This window comes from Asterias rubens, chromosome 12, assembly GCF_902459465.1.
Source record: "Asterias rubens chromosome 12, eAstRub1.3, whole genome shotgun sequence".
In the NCBI taxonomy this organism is placed as follows: domain Eukaryota; kingdom Metazoa; phylum Echinodermata; class Asteroidea; order Forcipulatida; family Asteriidae; genus Asterias; species Asterias rubens.
In genome coordinates this window covers 6,536,340-6,557,523 of record NC_047073.1, presented here as the reverse complement: position 1 = coordinate 6,557,523, position 21,184 = coordinate 6,536,340, and the positions used below count along the sequence as shown (strand labels likewise).

General features: G+C 40.1%; 1 protein-coding gene across 1 annotated transcript in view; it reads right to left on the bottom strand.

Moving 5' to 3' along the window:
* Positions 1–19,858, bottom strand: part of LOC117297543 (E3 ubiquitin-protein ligase UHRF1-like) — a 33,776-nt gene extending 13,918 nt beyond the window's left edge. Inside the window, exons 1-9 of the mRNA XM_033780638.1 lie at positions 18,277–19,858; positions 15,062–15,292; positions 11,199–11,575; positions 9,740–9,908; positions 7,627–7,798; positions 5,978–6,164; positions 3,836–3,959; positions 3,205–3,312; positions 333–437 (exon numbers count right to left, since the gene is read on the bottom strand). Of these exons, the coding sequence (XP_033636529.1) occupies positions 333–437; positions 3,205–3,312; positions 3,836–3,959; positions 5,978–6,164; positions 7,627–7,798; positions 9,740–9,908; positions 11,199–11,575; positions 15,062–15,292; positions 18,277–18,429 (1,626 nt within the window). The 5' untranslated portion in view covers positions 18,430–19,858. The remainder of the gene's footprint in view (positions 1–332; positions 438–3,204; positions 3,313–3,835; positions 3,960–5,977; positions 6,165–7,626; positions 7,799–9,739; positions 9,909–11,198; positions 11,576–15,061; positions 15,293–18,276) is intronic.
* Between the last annotated feature and the right edge of the window lie 1,326 nt (positions 19,859–21,184).

The following is a 21,184-nucleotide window of genomic DNA, read 5'->3' as shown; positions in this document are numbered from 1 at the left end:
GGTTCAGTTGTTGAGTTGACGGCGAGTTGACGGCACATATTATTTTCTCCGGCCAGATGAATAGGAGCGCCGGAAATCTGTTTTCAATAAATACATTTTCTCCGGCCAGATGAAATACCGAGCACCGGAAATCTGATTTCAATAAAATATATTTTCTATGGCCAGATGAAATACGGAAATATTTTTTCAAAAAATATTTCTTTTTCCGGCCTGATGAAACACGGAGCGCCGGAAAAACTCGGGAGAAAATTTGAAAAAGCCGGAATTCCGGCAATAGCCAGAAAACTGCATCCCTGCCTTTTATTCCCTTATTAATCATCTTTCCAACTCACCTCGTCATCTTCATAACCTCCTGCTAAGACAATGGAATAAGCTCCTTCAATCTCTCGGCCATGAATACCAGCAACATGAGGGCGATGTACTCCTGCTTCACTCACCTACATTAACAATGCACACAAAACTATTCTCAGTTTCCAACCTCGTCAAAGTTTGATACAATCATCATGGAAGTGCACCTGTACATAGTTTATCCAATATCGGCCCTGTTAAAGGCAGTAGACACTATTGATAACTACTCAAAATAATTATAAGCATAAAAGCTAAATTGGTAATGAGTAATGGGGAGAGGTTGATCGTATAAAACATTGTGAGAAACAGCTCCCTCTGAAATAACGTAGTTTTCGAGAAAGATGTAGCATTCCCCGAATTTGATTTCGAGACCTCAGAATTAGATTTTGAGGTCTCGAAATCAAGCATCTGAAAGCACACAACTTCAGGTGACAAGGCTGTTTTTTCTTACATTATTATCTCCTAACTTTGACGACCACTTGAGTTCAAATTTGCACAGGTTTGTTATTTTGTGCATATGTTGAGATACACCAAGTGAGAAGACTGGTCTTTTTACAATTACCAGTGTCCAGTGTCTTTAAGTCTATGTGCACCATAGTCACATACCATCATCTTTTTCCATCTATTAAATTGTGGCAGTACCCGCTGCTAAAACATAGGATTCAAAATGCCTCTAGCTTCCTGGCAATTTCGGTAGTCTAGTTGGTATGACACTGCTCTAGAATCGCAAAGGTCGTGGGTTCGAATCCCACCCGAGCAATATGGCTGTGATTTTGTTCACAGATCTTGGATAAGTACCAAGTATACAGTGCCAACACACATCGGTGTATATGGGTACAACCAACATGAATAACCAGTAAACCTGTTTGAAAAAATCAGAGTACGTTCAAGAAATCTAAGATATGTAAAACGGTTACTAAGCTTCTATTTTATAGCATTAATGCGAAAGTGCTATTGTAGCAGTATGCCATAAGCAGACTGACTCAAGTCTAGTGTTTACTTCCCATAATGCATTGTATCACCTTATAACATGGCCGCCCGCATGTAACAGTCAACTCTCATTATCTGGAATAAAGCTTTACTTATAATCATAACCTACGAAGTTGTATCTTCTTACATGGTGTCAGAGTAAACCACAATGGCCACTTTTGGATCGTAAGTTCTTCATCAAAAAGGAAATGTAGTTGATGTACACGGACCGCCTTGGCGAATATTTTACGGCCAACAACATAACGGGCAATCCTAAACTCCGTCGTTGGATCACAGACGTACAAGCTTATCAGCGATCTTCTTGCTCCAAAGAAACCAAACCATTGAAAAGCTACCCACCACCAAATCTCCCCTGGGAACATATCGGTGTTGACCTTTTCCAATGGAACGGCATGGATTACCTAGCCCTTGGCGACTCATACTCCGGCTGGTTTGATTTTGCCTCGCTCGACGACACCTGTGCCTCCACAGTTATTGAGGTACTAAAGAGACAATTTTCCATCCATGGGATCCCCCGCATCGTCATCAGTGACAACGCACGTCAATTTGATTGCTTTGCCTTCAAACAGTTTGCACAGTCATGGGGTTTCCAACATACAACAAGTAGTCCCTACTACCCTCAGTCCAATGGACTCGCAGAAAGCTCCGTCAAGCGTGCCAAACTACTCCTGGAAAAGACAAAACGCGAAGGATCCAACCTTTACCGGAACTTGCTGAACATTCGCAACGTCCCAACCGACCCCCAGCTTGGCTCACCTTCCCAACGTCTCATGTCACGCCGTCTTCGAACAACCGTCCCCACCTCGACGCCCCTCCTCAAACCCAGCATCAACACACGCGTCACGGCTCAGTTACGTAAGCACCACCAGCAGCAGAAGTCTTCATATGACAAATCCGCTAAGCCCCTCCGACCACTGAACCCAGGACAAGTTGTCCGCCTCCAAACACCCAAAGGACACGATCAGCTTGGCATTGTCAAGAAACACTCCGGCAACCCCCGATCCTATATCGTCAGTGCCCAAGGCAAGCTATACCGACGCAACCGGAGACACCTCCTACCCGTCTCCGAACCACCCCCACAGCAAAAGCACTTGCCCGACTTCTACGTGCCCCCCCAGGAACCGCTCCCTCAACCCGCCATCGCCCCGGCTCCTGCACCCCAGCCTGCCATCACCCGCTCCGGTCGCATTTCCAAGCCGAACCCTAAATACACGGACAGTTTTGTGTAACTGTTATTGCTATGCCAACACTGGATTTGTGCCGATGACCCGATTTCCTGCTAATGACTTTGGACTATCCCCCGACTATCGGATTTCCTGTAAATAGTTTGCTATTTTTACTAATAATAATCCCTTGTACACACATCGAGTACTAATTAGTCCACCTTAGTACTGTAGGCAGAAGTGTTATTTGTTTCACTAATTGATGTTTTCACCTCCTGTTCTTTTGAGGAAAAGATAATCACCATTGTTTCGCAACATTTAAGAAACCATTTTTTCTCTAAAATTGTTCCATGTTAAATTAGCTCAGTGAAGCAGTTGGACTCTAAATCAACAGACACTTATTTACAAACTCAGTAGTTCATACTATATCCATTTGTTATCCAAAGCTGTTTGTTTATTCAAGTACTGAAACAAAACTTAGAAGAGAGGATGTAGCAGTATGCCATAAGCAGACTGACTCAAGTCTAGTGTTTACTTCCCATAATGCATTGTATCACCTTATAACATGGCTGCCCGCATGTAACAGTCAACTCTCATTATCTGGAATAAAGCTTGACTTATAATCATAACATACGAAGTTGTATCATCTTACAGCTATTACCGAGATATCTGTGACAATGATAATGATTATTATATACTTTACCTGAACTCTAAACTTCCATGATTGGCCAACATGAATACCAGGGATCTCTCCAAAGTGATTGGGTGGAACGATGGTACAAACCTTGGTGCGACCCTGGCAAGCCATTCCCTGCACATATAATAATTATATCAGCGTCAAATTACAGTCTAACAATACAATATTTAGGCATTGTGTTGCGTTAAGGACTACTTTGTAAATGTAACAAAAACGTATATATTTGACTGGTGTTTTCAGTGCTTTAATAATCCTACGGATAAGAGCACCGAACTCAAGCTCTTGTGCTTCTGTTCAGCATTCTGTTCAGCAGAGTGTGGGTTCCAATCCTGGTCATAATACTTGTGTCCCTGAGCAAGACACTTTACTACAACTGCTTCTCTCCATGGGTAAATGGGTACCTGTGAGGGCAGAGAGGGGTTCTTGTGATCAGCCAAGTAGCGCATATTTGTCGCACAGGCTGTATACTCCCCAGGGAGCTGAGATGGCTTAAGGAATGAATCAAGGCCCAGTGACCAGGAGCAATAATCTTGGAAGCGCTTTGAGAGGCCCTTTGGGTGTAAAAAGCGCTATACAAAAACTGGTTATTATTGTTCCTAACATCTTGTGTTACTGAGCAACTTTGAATAATACTGACCTTTCCCCAATCTCTTGTGCTTCCGTTGATAGAGGACGCCATTTTGGCTTTCTTCTTGCTATGTTTGAGTTTCTGTCCAGCCATCACGACTTGAGATGCATCATTTTTACATAACGGACAATACCTGAAAACAACAAACATACAAAGCACACACTATTTACTATCTGGTACCTCATTAGGGAGATTCATGGGGGGAGTGGCCTAGCGTTAGGGAGGTAGTGCTTTCTGCTCTACCGGCCAGGCTTCGAATTGATGATACCCAAGCCTACTTATGTATGGACTGTAAAAGGGGTAACCCCGTTTCAGCCCTAGGAGTAGGTGGCAACAGCTCCTGGACAAAAAATAATTGTAGCCCACAACTTGAAGTGGCCTTCAGGCCTTGTGTGTCTGGCGACTGCATACAAGAATTAAATAAATAAAATAAAAAACAAGCTCAAGCTATAATGTTTGTCGGAGCGTGGGTTCAAGTCACAGTTGTTGATATTATGGTTCATGGAAGAGATTCAACATAATTTGTGTAATAGATGTTAAGACACATCGGTGTATGGGTAAAAACCTAAATTAATGGTCAACCATAATTGATTTATCGTACAGGGCCCAATGTCACGGCTCTGCTTACCGCAGAAATCTACATTTATGATCACCATTCTCCGCTTACGTGCAAGCGCTGAATTTCTGCGCGAGCGTAGGATGCCTAGTAACGTGGGATATACAAGCCCAGAAGCCAAAATTCCCTGCTAACCGCGTAAGCACAGAATTCCCTGCTTCCAATAGCGCTGATTCTTTGATACAGTAAGCAGAGCCATAAAATTGGGACCTGGTGGGTTGTCCTAGATGGGTAGTACGAAGAGGTCGTACCGATGGGTTGTACAGATCTGGATATATATTCTAAACACTCTTAATAGAGCCAAACAAGAAGAGAATATATTGAAGAAATTTCAGTTTTTGGAGGAAAAATGTGGGAGGAAAATCCCAGAGAACTCGTCCAGGGAAAACCTACAGTCAAGTAGGGATTGAAAACCCAATCCACATAAACTGCTCATAAAAAGTAATGAAACTTTTTTCAATCCAGTATATTTGTTATTATTTAATACTCTCTCTGTATATGGTATATATCAATGCACAGCTGAACTGTTCCTCTTTAAAATGATATCACATTAGCAATGATTACATGTTGCTGAATCTGGCTACATGCATAACAATGAGGCAAAGTCACAAATCAAATGTGCCAAAATTACCATTGTCTGTGAATGGTCATTAGGTAATGCTCATTATTCAAACCGATCAAGCTTTTCAGAACCATTATTGATTTACACAATGATTTGCACCAGTGAGCTCATCGGACACAATTAAACCCCATCTCATGAAAAACACCTTGATTGGTATTTGCAAGACGATATTCTACAGCCGAATGCAGTCCCGTACTTGCAAACTCTTGGACCAAATGCCATCTTTCAAGATGACAACGCTCGCCCCCATCGAGCCCGACTGGTGACTGACTACCTGAAAACTGTTGGGGTGCACCGGATTGATTGGCCCGCTAACAGTCCAGACCTGAATCCCATGGAACATCTGTGGGACCAGCTTGGCCCCGCTGTCCGTGCCCAGAACCACCAACACATCAACTGTGGCTGACCTAACCAGGTTCCTTATTGAAGAATGGAATGCCATCCCTCATCATCAGCGCATTACAAGACTTGTGTGCAGCATGGCGAAGAAGGTGCCAGGCTGTCATCAACGCCTTCGGATCATCCACTCGCTACTGAACTTTAAAGTGTATTAAGATCAGTAAGTTGTCTTGCTCTATACCAAACTTATTGTCTCAATAAAGTGTTTTAATTACAGTGTCAATTTGATTGTTCACACAGTAACACAAAATTGCTAATTTTGGCACATTTGATTTGTGACATTGTCTCATTCTCATTAATGTGGTCAAGTCCAGCAACATGTAATCATTGCAAGTGTGGTATCATTTTTAAGAGAAACAGTTCAGCTTTGCAATGATATATACCATATACAAAGAGAGTATTAAATAATGACAAATATACTGGATTGAAAAGTTTCCTTACTTTTTGTGAGCAGTTTATGTGGTATTCAATTCGGGATCCCAGAGGATATCAAACGATTTTTAGATGTACTTACCACTCTTCTACATCAGGTATTTCTTCCAATGGTGGGTCTAGGCATGCTAAATGATATGCCATATCACATTCATCACACATGAGCTGTCTATCTGGGTCGTCTTTACCGCCACATTTATGACATGCACACTGCTTACACTTACGCTTTGGGTTGTCTTTACAGTGTGCACATTCAGCCTTATTAGACCCTGGTTGGACAAACAAAAATCAATCAAAATGGTTGCAATGCACAGCTGAATACATGGTCAGGTAAATCAGATGGTCCTATAGATAGTGAATCCCTATCAACAACCTTTGTTGGTAAATTGGGTTTTTGCTTTTGACCATAATAAATCTAACCAGCCACGGACAAACATGTTGATGCTGCCTGTAAAATGGCCGACTTAAAAGTGTGAGATTTAGTGGGAACTATCTATAATTGCTAGATTTATTTCTATAGTAAAGGTTTGAGTGAACACCATGCAATCATAACCTCTAAATGAGTTGGGGTGGTTCTGAAAAGAACCGTTGGTTTCAACTCGACGTTTTGATAAGCATACTCTGATCATCTTCTGGAGAAAGCTGGACTCTGATGCTGCATGCTGCTTAAAGCAATCGCACAACATCGATTAACAGTATTGTCCAAAGGCAGCCCTGATACTACGGCTAGAAAGGGGCAAGGCAGTTGGCAATTGCCGTCGTGAAGTATCAGGGCTGCAAAGGCCCAAACTTCGTGTATCACAATTTATACATAAAATAACAAACCTGTGAAAATTTAGGCTCAATCGGTCATTGGAGTCAAGAGAAAATAGTGGGAAAACCCACCCTTGTTTCTGCACGTTTTGCCAAGTCATGACATGTTTTTCTCGATATTCTCAAAAAGTAAAGCATTTCATGGATAATATTTCAAGGGAACTCTTTCACCATTACCTTCTGTAAACCCTGTAAGTTATTTGTAAATCTGTGAGCTTTTAATTTTTGTTCGGTTCAGAAAGTGTCCAATGGCTTTAAAGGGAAGGTACACGTTTGGTAATTGTCAAAGACCAGTCTTCTCACTTGGTGTATCCCATCATGTGCATAAAATAACAAGCCTGTGAACATTTGGCCTCAATCGGTCATCGAAGTTGCGAGAAAATGATGAAAGGAAAAACACCCTTGTTGGACACATTTGTGTGCCTTCAGATAGGAATACAAGACTTCTAGCTTGAAGTATTTTATTATTTTAGTGAGAAATTAACTCTTTCTCAAAAACTACATTACTTCAGAGGGAGTCGTTTCCCTCAATGTTTTATACTATCAACAGCTCTCCAATGCTCTTTACCAAGTCAGTTTTTAAGTTAATTTTGTTTTGAGTAATTACCAAACGTGTACCTTCCCTGTAAGTATGTCAGAGTCCATAATCGATTCATTTTTGTTTAGAATGGTGACGTCATGCATAAATATTAGGAGAGGGGTATTAGTAGTTGTGGTGCAGAGTTTTTATTGTATTTTTTGCCAAGTTTGAGAAGCAAATCATAGCTTGCTTCGCATGTTTAGGGATACGATTTGCAAGAACTTAGCCATGTATGAATGTTTAACAACAATGAACCAACTGGGAGTTTCATGTTGGTGCTATCGATTAGCCACTAAGAGAATTAGCTCACCAGTCAACTTAAAACAAAAATAGCTTACTTTTGAAAGGTTCGTTTTCTCCATTGAGAAGGTCTGGGTCACAGGTCACTTCTCCTTGTTTCTCAATCTTGAATATTTCATCTGTTAGTCGAATACGGCAATCCTTCAATACATTTGCATCGATTCCAAGTCTGACATTACCAATCATTTCTTTGTATGTCCTGGTTGATTTCTGTGAAAAAAAAATGGAAAAAAAACTTGTTCAATTAATTCATTCAGCTGATGTGCAGCATCAAATTGCGGCCCTCCAAACATCGGATGGTGGCCCTCCAAACATATTGTCTTCCACTGCTGTACGCAGCTCTTCCCGCCTCAGGCCAGAGTCCCGGCACAAGGTGTTCACATAGGTGGATTGTGGTCTGCCATGGGAACTGTCTCCCCAAGTAGGGGCCCATAGCACCAGCCTGCTCATTTAGATGTTTATTTAGTAGTATTAATTTGTGTAAATGCTTTGATATGGTTTACAATGAGGAGCGTTCTAAATACCTGTTATTAACATTATGTCCGAGGCAGTGACCTGCTAATCTCAGCCTTCTTGTCCTAATCTTGGTGCTAACTCTTGGTAGTCCACCGTAGAGCTCAAAGTTTGTGATAATAACTTGTAAAATGCTCATTTCCTTAAAGGATTCGGGTACTTTTTCAAAATATCCACAGATTTACATTAAACTTACAGGGTTTGAAGATAATGGTAGTGGAAAGCTTCCCTTCAAATATTACTAACTAAGGTTGTGTAGTTTTTGAGAAATGAGTAAAACAAGTCACAAAATAGTTTTGGTCTCATGAGACCAAAACTATTTTAGCATGTAAAAACCCTTAACCAGTTATGATATTATACCAAAACCATAGCATAACTGGTTAACACGTTTTTACATGCTAAAACTGAGACGAAAATTATTACTTTTACTCATTTCTCAAAAACTACAGCACCTCAGTAAGTAAAATTTCAATGGAAGCTTTCTACTATCATTATCTTCAAACTGTGTAAGTTTAATGTATATCTGTGGACATTGTGTTTTTTGTTAGGAAAAAGTACATATACCCTTTAAGCAGGACACTTAACCATGATGCTTCATCCTTCGGATGGGACGTTAAGCCGTTGTTCCTGTGTGTTGTGTAGCGCACGTAAAAGAAGCCAGTGCACTTATCAAAAAGAGAAGGAGTTTGCCCCATTGTTTATGGTTTGATCGGCAGCGTGTTGCTATTACAGATTTTCCAACATTATTACCAAAAAATAGTTAATGGCCTGACATTTCGACCCTAGCAGAGTCTTTTTCAAAGGCTAACCATTTCAAACAAGACTCTGCTAGTGTCGAAACGTCGTCCATTACTATTTTTTGCACTTATACCATCAATCCTTTTGGTTGGTAAGTTGTTTGCAACAGCTAATTCTATTTTCTCATTATCACTTTCAGGGCATTTAGAAATGGGAACAAAGGTGTGGTGAATCGGTCTTGAACATTTTGTTCATGGTTGTGTGAATCCCATGGAACATCTGTGGGACCAGCTTGGCCCCGCTGTCCGTGCCCAGAACCACCAACACATCAACTGTGGCTGACCTAACCAGGTTCCTTAATGAAGAATGGAATGCCATCCCTCATCATCAGGGTCATGGTTGTGTGATAAAGCAGCATGATCCTTTATCACAAGGCCACAACCCTGCCAGTTTTAAACAAATGTTTAAAGGCACTTGGTAATTAATAATAATAATTGTAAACATACAAACTTACTTGGTAACAAGCAATGGAGAGCTGTTGATAGCATAAAACATTGTGAGAAACGGCTCCCTCTGAAGTAATGTACTTTTTGAGAAATAAGTAATTTTCCACTAAAATATTTGAATTTGATTGCAAGACATCAGAATTAAAATTTGAGGTCCCGAAATCAAGCATCTGAAAGTACACAGCTTTGGGTGTTTTTTCTTCAATTGTTATCTCGCAACTTCTACAACTAATTGAGCTTAAATTTCCCCAGGTTTGTTATTTTGTGCATATGGTGAGTTACACCAATTGAGAAGTAAGTTAGTGAGAAGACTGGTCTTTGACAATTACCAAAGGTGTCCAGTGTCTTTAAAACTTCGTCCCACTCTTTAATTTCCTTTTCATTAATACTGTACCTTAGCAGTGACTTGTACATCATACCAGAAACCTCTTTCCTTTGGTTCATCAGGATTGTAGTTGACCATCACCACATCGTTGACTCTAACGTCATCATAGTCAATCATCGTACGTGCACGAGGCCTTAAGTATTTATCTGGTAGTTTCAGTATACCTTGGTCTTCATACCTGAAACAACCAAACAGGAGAGAAAATAAAGAGAAGAATCCAGTTAGGATGGGTTAAGTTTGGCACACTCAGCTACATCTTTTGAGACCACATCCATCTTATATACATGAAAAGGCAGGTGTTTGATCAGTGCATCATACCTGTCCTATCGTACGGTGCTGAGACAAGGACAACCACCAAATGGCTTGAGAAAAAAATCAAGGGTGACAGAGAGAGCAATGGAAAGGAAGTTGGGTGCTTTGGATTAACCTCCCCGTGTCGATCCCCCGGTGCACATTCGGGTGAGCCCCTGACAAGAGCTAATCGAACGTTCACTCGCAGTGACGTCATGTACCTCGGGCCAGCCCCAAGTGACCCATTCCACAAGCAGGGCACTTGGGGCTTACTGGGGTGAGCCCCTGGAATGACGTCAAAGCTATTGGAACATACCGGGGTCGACCCGAGGAAGCTAATCGAACACACCCTATGATAAGAGTAACAAAGAAGGACAGGGTAGCGAATGAGGACCTAAGAAAGACATCAAGAGTGCAGGATATTATTAAGACGATTAAATAAAAAAAGTGGAGATGGGCAGGCCACCTAGCAAGGAGGCATGACAGCAGGTGGCAAGAAACTCCAAGAAACTGGACAAGAGAAAGAGGGCGACAAAACAGAAGATGGAGAGATGAACTAATTACATATGGGGCATTGCTTGGCAATAGACAGCGCAGGATAGAGTGAAATTGAGAATTGTTGAAGAGAGTCGGTGAAGAGGCTTTCCTCCTGCAGTGGAGTTTAACAGGCTAAACAGAGGACATACCTGTTATATACAAACAACATGTCTGAACAGTTAACACTTGCAATTGTATCATTATAAAACATAGGATTCAAACAGTCTCTAGCTACTGGGCGATCTCGGTTGTCTAGTTGGTATTTGACACTGCTCTAGAATTGCAACGGCAGTGGATTAAACTAGCGACTAATGCGGTTTTTGCGTCTATGACCCATAAACTCACCTAAGACAAGTACCATTTTCAGGATGATTCGGTTTATGTTTAGTTGCAAATATTTGTGGTTAGTGATCTTCATTGGTATATCATGATGTCCTGTCAAGGAAATTGTGTTGAGGAAAACATCTAATTTCCATAGAGAGTGAAAAGGAACATGACTTTCTGGCACTGACGACACCGCAGCGATTGTGCACAGCGCCCAACACTTCAGATTGGTGTATTAATACACTGCACCCATGGCTAAAACAGGTGGCAACCTTTTCTGTGTGTCTGTGATGAATTATTGTCTTGGTTTACCTACCCTTCGAACTTGACGTGGTATACAAAGCCATCGTCACAAGTCTGCAGTTTTGTGGGTGCTTCAGTTTTGATGTCCTCTGATGAATTGGTTCCTTTTGTATCCTCTGTAGTTTCCACGGCGACTCCATTCATACATACATTTTGTTCCTTCATGATACTGTTTACTTTCAAAGCCAGGCCATTATCCATCTTGGGGTTGTCGTTTTCATCTTTGATGTTGTGGTTGGCATCTACGAGTTTGGCGTCGTTGACATCAGTCGCTGTATCTGTGTGCTTCAGTTCAGTGTTTTCTTCTTCGGACGCTTTAGATAGATCTACGACACTAGCTTCAAACCACGCTCCTATGCTCAAGTCCAACGCATCAAGCAAGTCACCAATCTGTATGACACATGAAGAAATATGTACAACTTATATTGCAGTAGTCGAAGATAAGCTCAAAACCTAGGCTACACATGATTGTAGCAACACATAATACATTTAATACATTGTCAGGCTTGGAATGTATCTTTGAAAGGTCAAGGCCATTTTCATTAAATTACAAAGGGCAATTCCATTGGAAAATCACAATTAACCAATTGGGAAAATTTTATAGGGGCACCAAGGCCAAAACCAGGGGCAACGGCCTACATAGCCTGGGTGTAATGGGCAGGCCTGGGTTGTGTTATTCTGGTTTCCCTGTGATTTTACTTTTGGAGTTTATTTGATACATGATTTGAGGTATTGCATGGTGAGGTATCAATATATATTTGGTTTGCGTAACACCATGTGTGTATCTACTTGCAAGGTAAAGTTTGTTCTGTAGAGAACCGTCTTTCTTTTTTTGATATAATCAACAATAAGCCAAATTAGCGGATTGACAATACAGTCAATCACAACAGTGCGCCCTTTTGATTGTCCCCAAAAGCATTGTCAGCTAACAGGCCTGTATTTTTCATTTTTAAAATGGCAAGGGCACCAAGGCATTTTCTCCTTAGGCAAATTGTAAACTTCTACAGGACCATTTCAATGGCACCCAGGCAATGACCAGGGGGCATGGAGGCAAACTTGGGGTCTCGAAATCAAATTCATGGAAAATTACTTCTTTCTCGAAAAACTACGTCACTTCAGAGGGAGCTGTTTCTCACAATGTTTTATACTATCAACCTCTCCCCATTACTCGTTACCAAGTGAGGTTTTATGCTGATAATTGTTTTGAGTAATTACCAATAGTGTCCACTGGCTTTATGTCATTACCATGCCATAAAGTCAGTTTAGGATCTTTACATGGCTAACATGAATGCGCTTTAAAATGCAGAATATTGCAACCTTGCAAAACATTTGGGTTATACGGCGGTCAGAAAAGATGCATTTTCTGGTTGAAACTGAGGCCACATTGAATTTTGTGGTTGAACCAGCACATGGAATGTGTCTACAAATGCAAACCTGTGAGCTAAGGAATTTGCTTCACTTCCCATCAGGTGAGGCATAAAATAAATAACAATGTTATAATTTGCAGTGAAATGCACATTATTAACTAGAACATGAAGGAATGGAGTAACAGAAGGGAGCACTTCAGCCAAAAAATCATCTACTGACTGTTGGAGTGTTAAACATTGTAACTTTAAATCCCACGCCGCTGAGCAACCGCAGGAATGTGTGCGATAGAAAAAAAATCATCATAATTATTACCCAGACATAACCACAGACAAAAAAGTTAACCCCCTCCCCCAGCCAAAAACAAAATATGAAACCCCAGCCCTGATACTTCGCGACGGCAATTGCCGTCGTTGCCCCTACCGATTGCCGCAATGCCCTTCAAAAAAACAATTTTTCACGGCAATGATTGCCGTGCCCTTTTCTCATCATTGCCGCCGTGCCCTTCCTCCCGAAAACAAATTATATTCAACGTTGTCAAAGTTCGAAAATAAGCCCAAAAGTCCCGATGTCTGTGTAAATTTCACGCAACGAAATATACCCCAATTTCACGCACGTAAGGCACAACAGCAGATTTCAGGCCCGTTAGTCGTAGTTCTTTGCGTGCGACAAAAAAAATACTCGAAACATCGAATGCTAGAGGGCGTTTCGGAACAGAGCGATAGCGTGAGATTAAACGCCCTCTAGTGGTAAAATTACGCGAACCAACGCTAAACGCCTTGAGAAAAAGACTCGACGTGTCTTTGCATGCTGGGATAGTGGTTTTCCCCATGCTTGGTACATGTGATGTACCATCATGTACAGCATAGGCGTCGCGCACCGCATGCATTTATTCTGTCAACATTGTGTCAAAATGGAGCAGTTACGTGGGAATTTTAGCGTCTCTACGAAAAACAACACAACGTGCATGACCAATAGAAGGATTACGTATGAACAAAAATTATTTATTGTGTATTGTAAGTAGTTGTTCTTTATTTTGTTGAATTGGATGAATGCTTTCTTTTTTCATTGGGTAACAGTTAGTTAGATTAGAAAATGGAAAAATTGGAAGAACTATTTTTTACAGGCAACTCGGAGGTTTTTTTTCAAACTGCCGTCGTGCCCTTCGCAACTTTTTATGATTGCCGTGATGCCCTTCCAAATTTTTGAAAATTGCCTTGGTGCCCTAAATTTTTACAAAAAGTCAAGGCAAAACTGCCGTGCCCCTTAAAAGCCGAAGTATCAGGGCTGAAACCCCCCCCCCCCCCCCCCCCCGGGGTGGATTTCACAAAAAGTTGGGACTAGTCTTATCTCTAGTTAGGACGAGTTACTCGTCCGAACTTAGGACTATTCATGCAATTTGTATATCACCTAGGACTAGTCGTAAGTTAGGACTAGTCCTTACTTTTTGTTAAATCGACCCTAGATGTTTTAGTAGTTTTACTTTATGAAACACACACTGCTAATGCCATTTAAACCTTTTACAAGACAGCACCTAGAAAGAGCAAACAATATCAAATCCTGTAGGTAGGTCAGTTAAATTCAATCAAGTTATTTATCAATTGATAAACATCTTAACTGTCAATCACGGTTTACAAAGTTCAGTGTAAATGAAACAATGCCACTCTATGAAGAAGTTTTATCTTGGCAAGCCCTGTCTATAGTAAGCACTATACATTAGGCCAAATTAAAACAAACACCAGTTGATCGTCCACTCCCTCATCCTTTTTTGAGGCTGCATCATTTTTTTTTTTTTTTTAATCCTATTAAGTTTTAACTTATCTTTTAAGAACTATTAACCACATAAAGCAGGTGTTGACTTTTAAACTGAAGAATTGTGGCCAGTTTAAGTTAAAATGCTCTTTGGCCCCTAAATAAAAAACAAAAAGGCCCTCATCCTCTTCGTGGAAAACCACGATGATCAATTGATATTCTTTTCACTTTGCCTTATGTGGTTGGTGGTTACAAACAGCTCTCCTCAATGTCAATGACCTTTAACCCCACCCAACAAGTAAAGAAAGAAATGGACCACCTGTATGACCACACACACAAGTTTACCCCTGCGCTGTAATGTTCAAACCCATCCACATAACTCTGGTTATTTATAGCTCTAGGTAAGAATTGGTTTAGTGGGATTTGAATCCTTCAAAGGTACAAAAACCCTTGCAATATTTTCAGTGCCGAGGCAGACCACTCAATTAAGCAACAGGGGTGTAATAGGCTGTTAAGAAAAAGCCTGAACTCTGAGCGCAAAGTGCCAAAGAATGCGAGCTCAAAAACTTACGCGCATGAAGCCCAATTAGTAACAATCTTTGATTTTAAAAGCCCTATGGTTATATCTCCATTTCTTTTAGATTTGATCAGTGAAAAAAAATAAATAAATCCTTTTTTTTTTTAGGACAAACAAAAAATGGATTGTTTAAAAAAACAGACAAATCACATTCCTGATAGATTGTATAGCTTAATGCACACCTTGTATGTTCCTTCAGCTAGTCCTTCTTTACTTGTAGATGGTTGATCATCCGATTCCAAGACTACTTCACTGCCCCCTGAAGTACACGTAGAATGCTCGGAGTCACTGGTCTCTGATACAAAACCACTATCTGCTTTAGGCTCTTCGGGAATATACTCTGCTTTGATCATGATCTGAATGATATCATTCCGCCCAACGCTGTAGTCAAACAATGTCTGTCCATTCTCCAACTGAAAAATACCAACAAATCGACGATGCAATCAATCACTTTATAAATAAACACATTTTTAAACCAGGCCTGGAATTTCACCTTTGAAAGAGCAAGGCCATTTTCATTTTGCAAAGGCCACTTTCAGTGGAAAATCTTGAAGTCAATCGGAAACTTTTAAAGGGGCACCAAGGCCAAGACCAGGGCCAACGGAGGCCATGCCCTCAGTGTCATGCGTGTAATTCCAGGCCTGTTCAAGTAAAACTTCATGTATGCTAAAAATATTCATTTTGGTTTGAATACCCATATACACCAATGTGTGTACTGTAAGCACTCTGTATACTAGGTAATTTCCCAAAATCTGTGAAAAAATATCACAGGCATTATATATTACTCGGGTGGGATTCAAACCCACAACCTTTGCAAATCTAGAGCAGTGTCATACAATGCTAAAATAGTCGGCATGCTTCAGAAACAAGAGTGCATTATTACATTGTGTGGTGTTTCATGTGAACCAGATGAACTAGTGCTTTTCATATCCATTCAACAGTAATCCAGAATGCCGAGGGCCTAACCACAAATTGTAGTTTCAGTGACCACATTTCTCTGCTTTAGTGCACTATTCAGCAACTCCTAACAGTTGATTCATTCTAGTTGCTAAAGAGGAAATAATGTGGTTATGTTGAAACCAGCAAAAGAGACATGGTAAAATGTTTAAACATGAGCGAGTTTGCCATTGGCACAGAAGCTTACATGGATATTAATTAACGTGCTACATGAAAAGATGTGGCAATGTAACATGTTGAGCTTTCCTGATTCAAGGAAAAGTGTGAAGTATTGTAAAACAAATATTATACCATGGTTTATTTGTTGAATGCACTGTCAATATACACATGTAGCTACATATTGATATCTGTCACCCTCCATTTTCCTGATGGTTGAAGATCAGAGAATTATGACAAACCATAGGTAGGCTTACAAAATTAGATGGCATATTTTTGGAAAAGCACAGACTTCAGGGAAAAGTGTCTTGACATGGATTTGGATAAATACAGAATCACTTCTCTCAGTCGACCAAAAAGTGGTTGACAAAATCACAAAATTAGTGCTTTAGAAGAAGTTGCAGGGAATTACAAATCTTACAGTGAAATCTACCAGACTCTTTAAAATCTACCTGTCTATTTCCCCCAGTCATGGAGGCACTCAACTAAATGGGCTCACTCATTTTCATGTAATTTTAGGAAACATTTTGCTCAATAGTCCAGCCATGATGTTTGTAGATGTGCAAGCACGACGAGTAGTCTTTGCATAGTTTTCTCACAGCGCCACCGCAGCGGAACTCTAATCAGCACAAGCAATGCAAAGTAAAACCATGAAACAACATCCTTTACATAGCGACATGAAAGGTTAGGCAAGTCCATCAAACCGAACCAGCACTCGATGAATTTCAACAACTTCTCCGTCAGACAATTTTATTCGGTCAGACAACTCGACGGCTTGACAAACTGTCACTGACGTTTCAGTGAGCTCGACGGGTTAATCACATCAACCAGCATGACCTGCATGCTCAGTCTGATCAGAAGTCCACTTGTCCTACGGTTGGGAGACCGTACCACCTGTCAAGTTGTCTGACTGGTCGAGTTGTGTGAACCGTTGTTGAGTTGTCAGACCGTTGAGTTGTCCGACAAAAAGTTGTCAGATGAAAGGTTGTCCAAACTCTTGTTCTTCCTCATGACCGTGCGCATAAAACAATCATGGCGCTGATGGTGGTTATCGAGCGATTGCCAGCCCTGCACCAAAACGAGCGTGCACATTTTGAGATACAGTAAATTGACAAAACTGGGGATTATGGGCAAAATCTTGACATAAGGTGGGTGGAAAAGTTTCTGTATCCTGCCACCACCACACATTCATTATGTATGGAATAAAATAGCCTATTAATGAGTATCTTACTTACCAAAATGACATAAAAACGCATAGGCTAGAACCTTTCTGTAGGGAGAGTCACTACCAATAGAGGGCACCCTCGCGCCGCATCACTCATTTTGGCTATGGATTTTGCGGCAAGGTCGAGTTGGTCGCGCGGTGTGTAGCGCTCAGTCTGGTGTAAGATATGCGCAAGGATATTGGATTTTACTTGATGTTACATGGTTCATTCATGAAAATAACCGGATGTACTTTCAAGGTGGCCTTTTTCTGAAACCTTTTATGCCATTCGCAGAGAAATCAGACGAAATTTGTTGAAGTGTTGGTGGAAAAGAAACACTGGTATGTGCACATTTGTACGTTAAATTTTAGGAAAAGCGTAAAATTGGAATATATATAAAAGGAGGCAATTGTTGCCTGAATGACAACTCAATATAGTGGAATTTAAGCTATCAAATGATTTTTTTTTTTAAACGATTGGTCATCGCGGTTTGTCGCGATCGCCTTTTCAAGACAGCGATACGGCGGGGTTTTTCCAAACTTATGGGCTGGGGTCACGCTTATGCGTGCAGTTGATATAGAGATTGGCCAACATGTTATTCTTGAACAAAATACCATCAAAACACAATACTTGACTTAGTTTTGTACGTTTTATTCAAGAAAATCACACTTTTTGTTAATGAAAACAATGACAAAATTTTTGACCTTTGACCTGGCATAACTTGGGTTTACATGACCACAACGACCCCAAGAGACCTATCCAGCTAGGCCCTATGTCAAAATTAATCTATAGATGTCGTTTAAAATTTAGTGAATCTACCTACTGATCTACTCTGTAAAAATTTGTAAAAAAGTAGTTTTCCGTGGTTGACATTCCTATCAATCATGAATTGAAATTTGATTTTGAAGTTAATTTTAGAAATCAATTTAATGAGACGCGATCGAACAAACTTTCTATTTTTATATTTATAAACAAATTTTCGTTTAGTTTCACAAAGTAAAAATTGACTCCAGAATGCCAAACACTGTCGTTCTCACTGTTTACTATCTCAAACCCATTTTAGACGTAAAATACTTTACCTGCTTTCCTCGATAAAACAGTCGCTGTCGATCAAGCGGGGCACTGAAGGGGTCCACCAGTTTAGATCTCAACTCCTCAATTTTGGTCAACTTTGACAACCCATCCACACGAATGGACTTTTGCCCATCAAAAGTACGAACTTGTATCCACATGATAACTGTTTGCTCTCAATGAATGAGACTAAAACTTGTTCAAAACAGGTGTGAAATGTACAAATCTAGAAGTCAGCACAACTAACTAATAAAGGCAGTTCATGTAGAGATGTAATGCTACTGGCTGCGTACTGTTGTAGTATAAATAAGTAGCAAAGTAGCATGCATGCACTGCACGCTTCTCAAAAAACAAGCGAGAGGTTGTTTTGCAAAGTGTGCTCAAACCACTGCACCGTACTGATCTGTGGAACTGCATGATATGGTGTGTGTGCATACAGTACATTGTACATGTGAGTGCAGAGTGGCGGGAAACCTGAATGACCCCGGGTCAATATTTAAAGTGAGCGCGTAGCGGGAGTAGTCTTGATGCAAGTCGTTTCTCGTTTCCTTCCACAAACAGCGCGGCCAATTCAACAACAGCGCCCGCATCGACCGCCCATATACACTCAGGTTTAGGGTAAAAAGACTTTCAGGCTGTTTTTTCACACACACAAAAATGAAAAGAAATCTGAAGTTTACTAGTTGTCTGAAAATATATGTTGGAAAAGGAGTTAGTTTGATTAACTTTTTCGTTGCTTGCGTTGTTATTTTATCAATTGTCTGTTTATTTATTTACCTATTTTTTGTTGATCCATCCATATTTTGATCCACCATTAGCCAAATCACCATTAGCCAGAGTCTAGTGCAACATTTACACTTACTACAGAAAGGTGGATTGAGATCTGACATTATTATCACACCCACAGATCAAGATCTTATGTTGCGTTTACACCAGTGCTTGATCCAGCTCTGGTCCCACTTATCTGCAATGTGCAATGAATTCACTGCAATGTGCAATGAATTCACTGCAATGTGAAATGAATTCACTGCATGCAAGTAGTGTGTCCAGTCAATACATTTATTGTTGTTTTTATCAAACAAACAAACTCATTAAAGGTTTTTAAAAAGCAGCTAACATGAGATGGATTATTTTACTTAAAAAACAATTTGTTAAAAACAAAAAACACAAGAGAAAAGAATTTCAAAATACAAATAGCTGGTACATGTACAAGGATCTGCTGTGCATGGTTTATTTGATGATCCTTACTGCTTGATCCAAAGTGTATTAAGGTCAAACATGTCAACCCTAAATAGAAGCATGGAGGTAGGAATGCTCGCAGCTGCCATTTCTTAGATTGTGTCTGTAGTACAGCCACATACTGAGTACAAGTTTAGTAAGTCAATCTAGGGAACAACATCTTGCTCACTACAACAATCACAATACTTTATCCCACAGAGAGCCATAACTAACATTGTTTTTTTCGATCGACAACACTTAGAACTGTGAACTCAGAGTAACTAAGAGAGCTTTGCAGTAACACTTTGTGAATATCTCTTTTTGAGTAGTATTGGTTCGAAAAAGAACCAGTGGTTAACGACTCAACGTTTTGATCAGTATGCTCTGATCGTCCTCAGGAGAAATGCAGAGCATACTGATCGAAATGTTGCAACGTAAACCACCGATTCTTTTCAGAACCAACACTCCTCAAAAAGAGGTATTCACATGGTGTTACCGCAAAGCTCTCTGACTTTTATACTTCCACCATGCAAAGTTTGAGGTTCTTAAAATAGTTAAGAGATATGTGACTGCCTATCCATACATGTACATGACACATTAAAGCTATCAGTTGGTGTCTTCAGTGAACCAGTTGGGATCTTTACATAATTTACACAAATACGCCCTTTCACAATATACGCCCTGTATTCACACCATGCACACTAAAGCTAATTAGCACCTTAGTAACATAAGTTGCAGCATGTACAATTAAGCCCTTTCACTCAAGAGAAATTTAAGCAAGGTTCCTTTGCTAAATTGTAGTATGGTTGTCAAATTTTACCAAAAATGTGTACTGTCTAAAAAATGTCCCTTGTAAAATCTTGTCAAATATTGCTTCATTTTACAAACACGCTAAAATTAAGCAAGGGACTCCTGTTGAATTGCTGTCGTGTGAATAGGGCTTTTGTAAATATTTTGCCCAGATTTGTCAAATTAAAAGTACCTGAACATATTACAAAGCGTGCTGGTTCATTGTGCACATGTGTTACAAAAGTGTTGAAACTGGTTTTGTAAATACGGATAAGATGCTTGCTTGGCTTTGTACAATGCCTTTCTATCAGACTGAATGGGCCAAGTAACTTGTTTATTTGGTTCTGTGCATTTTATACACACTGTACTCAATACCACTTTAAAATCTTAAGCAAGAAAATTGCATTAGCATTGATGTCAAATTATTTAAAGGATTTGGGTACTTTTTGTAACACAAAACAAAATGTCCACAGATTTACATTAAACTTGCTGAGGTGCTGTAGTTTTTGAGAAATACTAAAAAAAAATGCCATGAAAATACGTTTTACATGCTAAAATAATGTTTGTATCTTGTTTTTTACTCATTTCTCAAAAACTACAACACCTCAGTAATTAATGTTTTAAAAGCAAGCTTTCTACCATCATTATCTTGATGATAAGACAGAGTTCCTTCTATTTGGGTCACGTCAACAGCACTTAATGGCAAGGCTCCCCACTATATTTCTGAACTTCTTCAAGTTTACACTCCATCAAGGAATCTTCGATCAAGTTCCATGCTTCTTCTCATTGAACCCAAGTCTCGACACTCATGGGGTGACCGGTCGTTTTCTTCAGCTGCGCCCTGCATCTGGAACTCTCTGCCACCTAATCTTAGATCTTGTCTTTGTACCACAACATTCAAATCTCTTC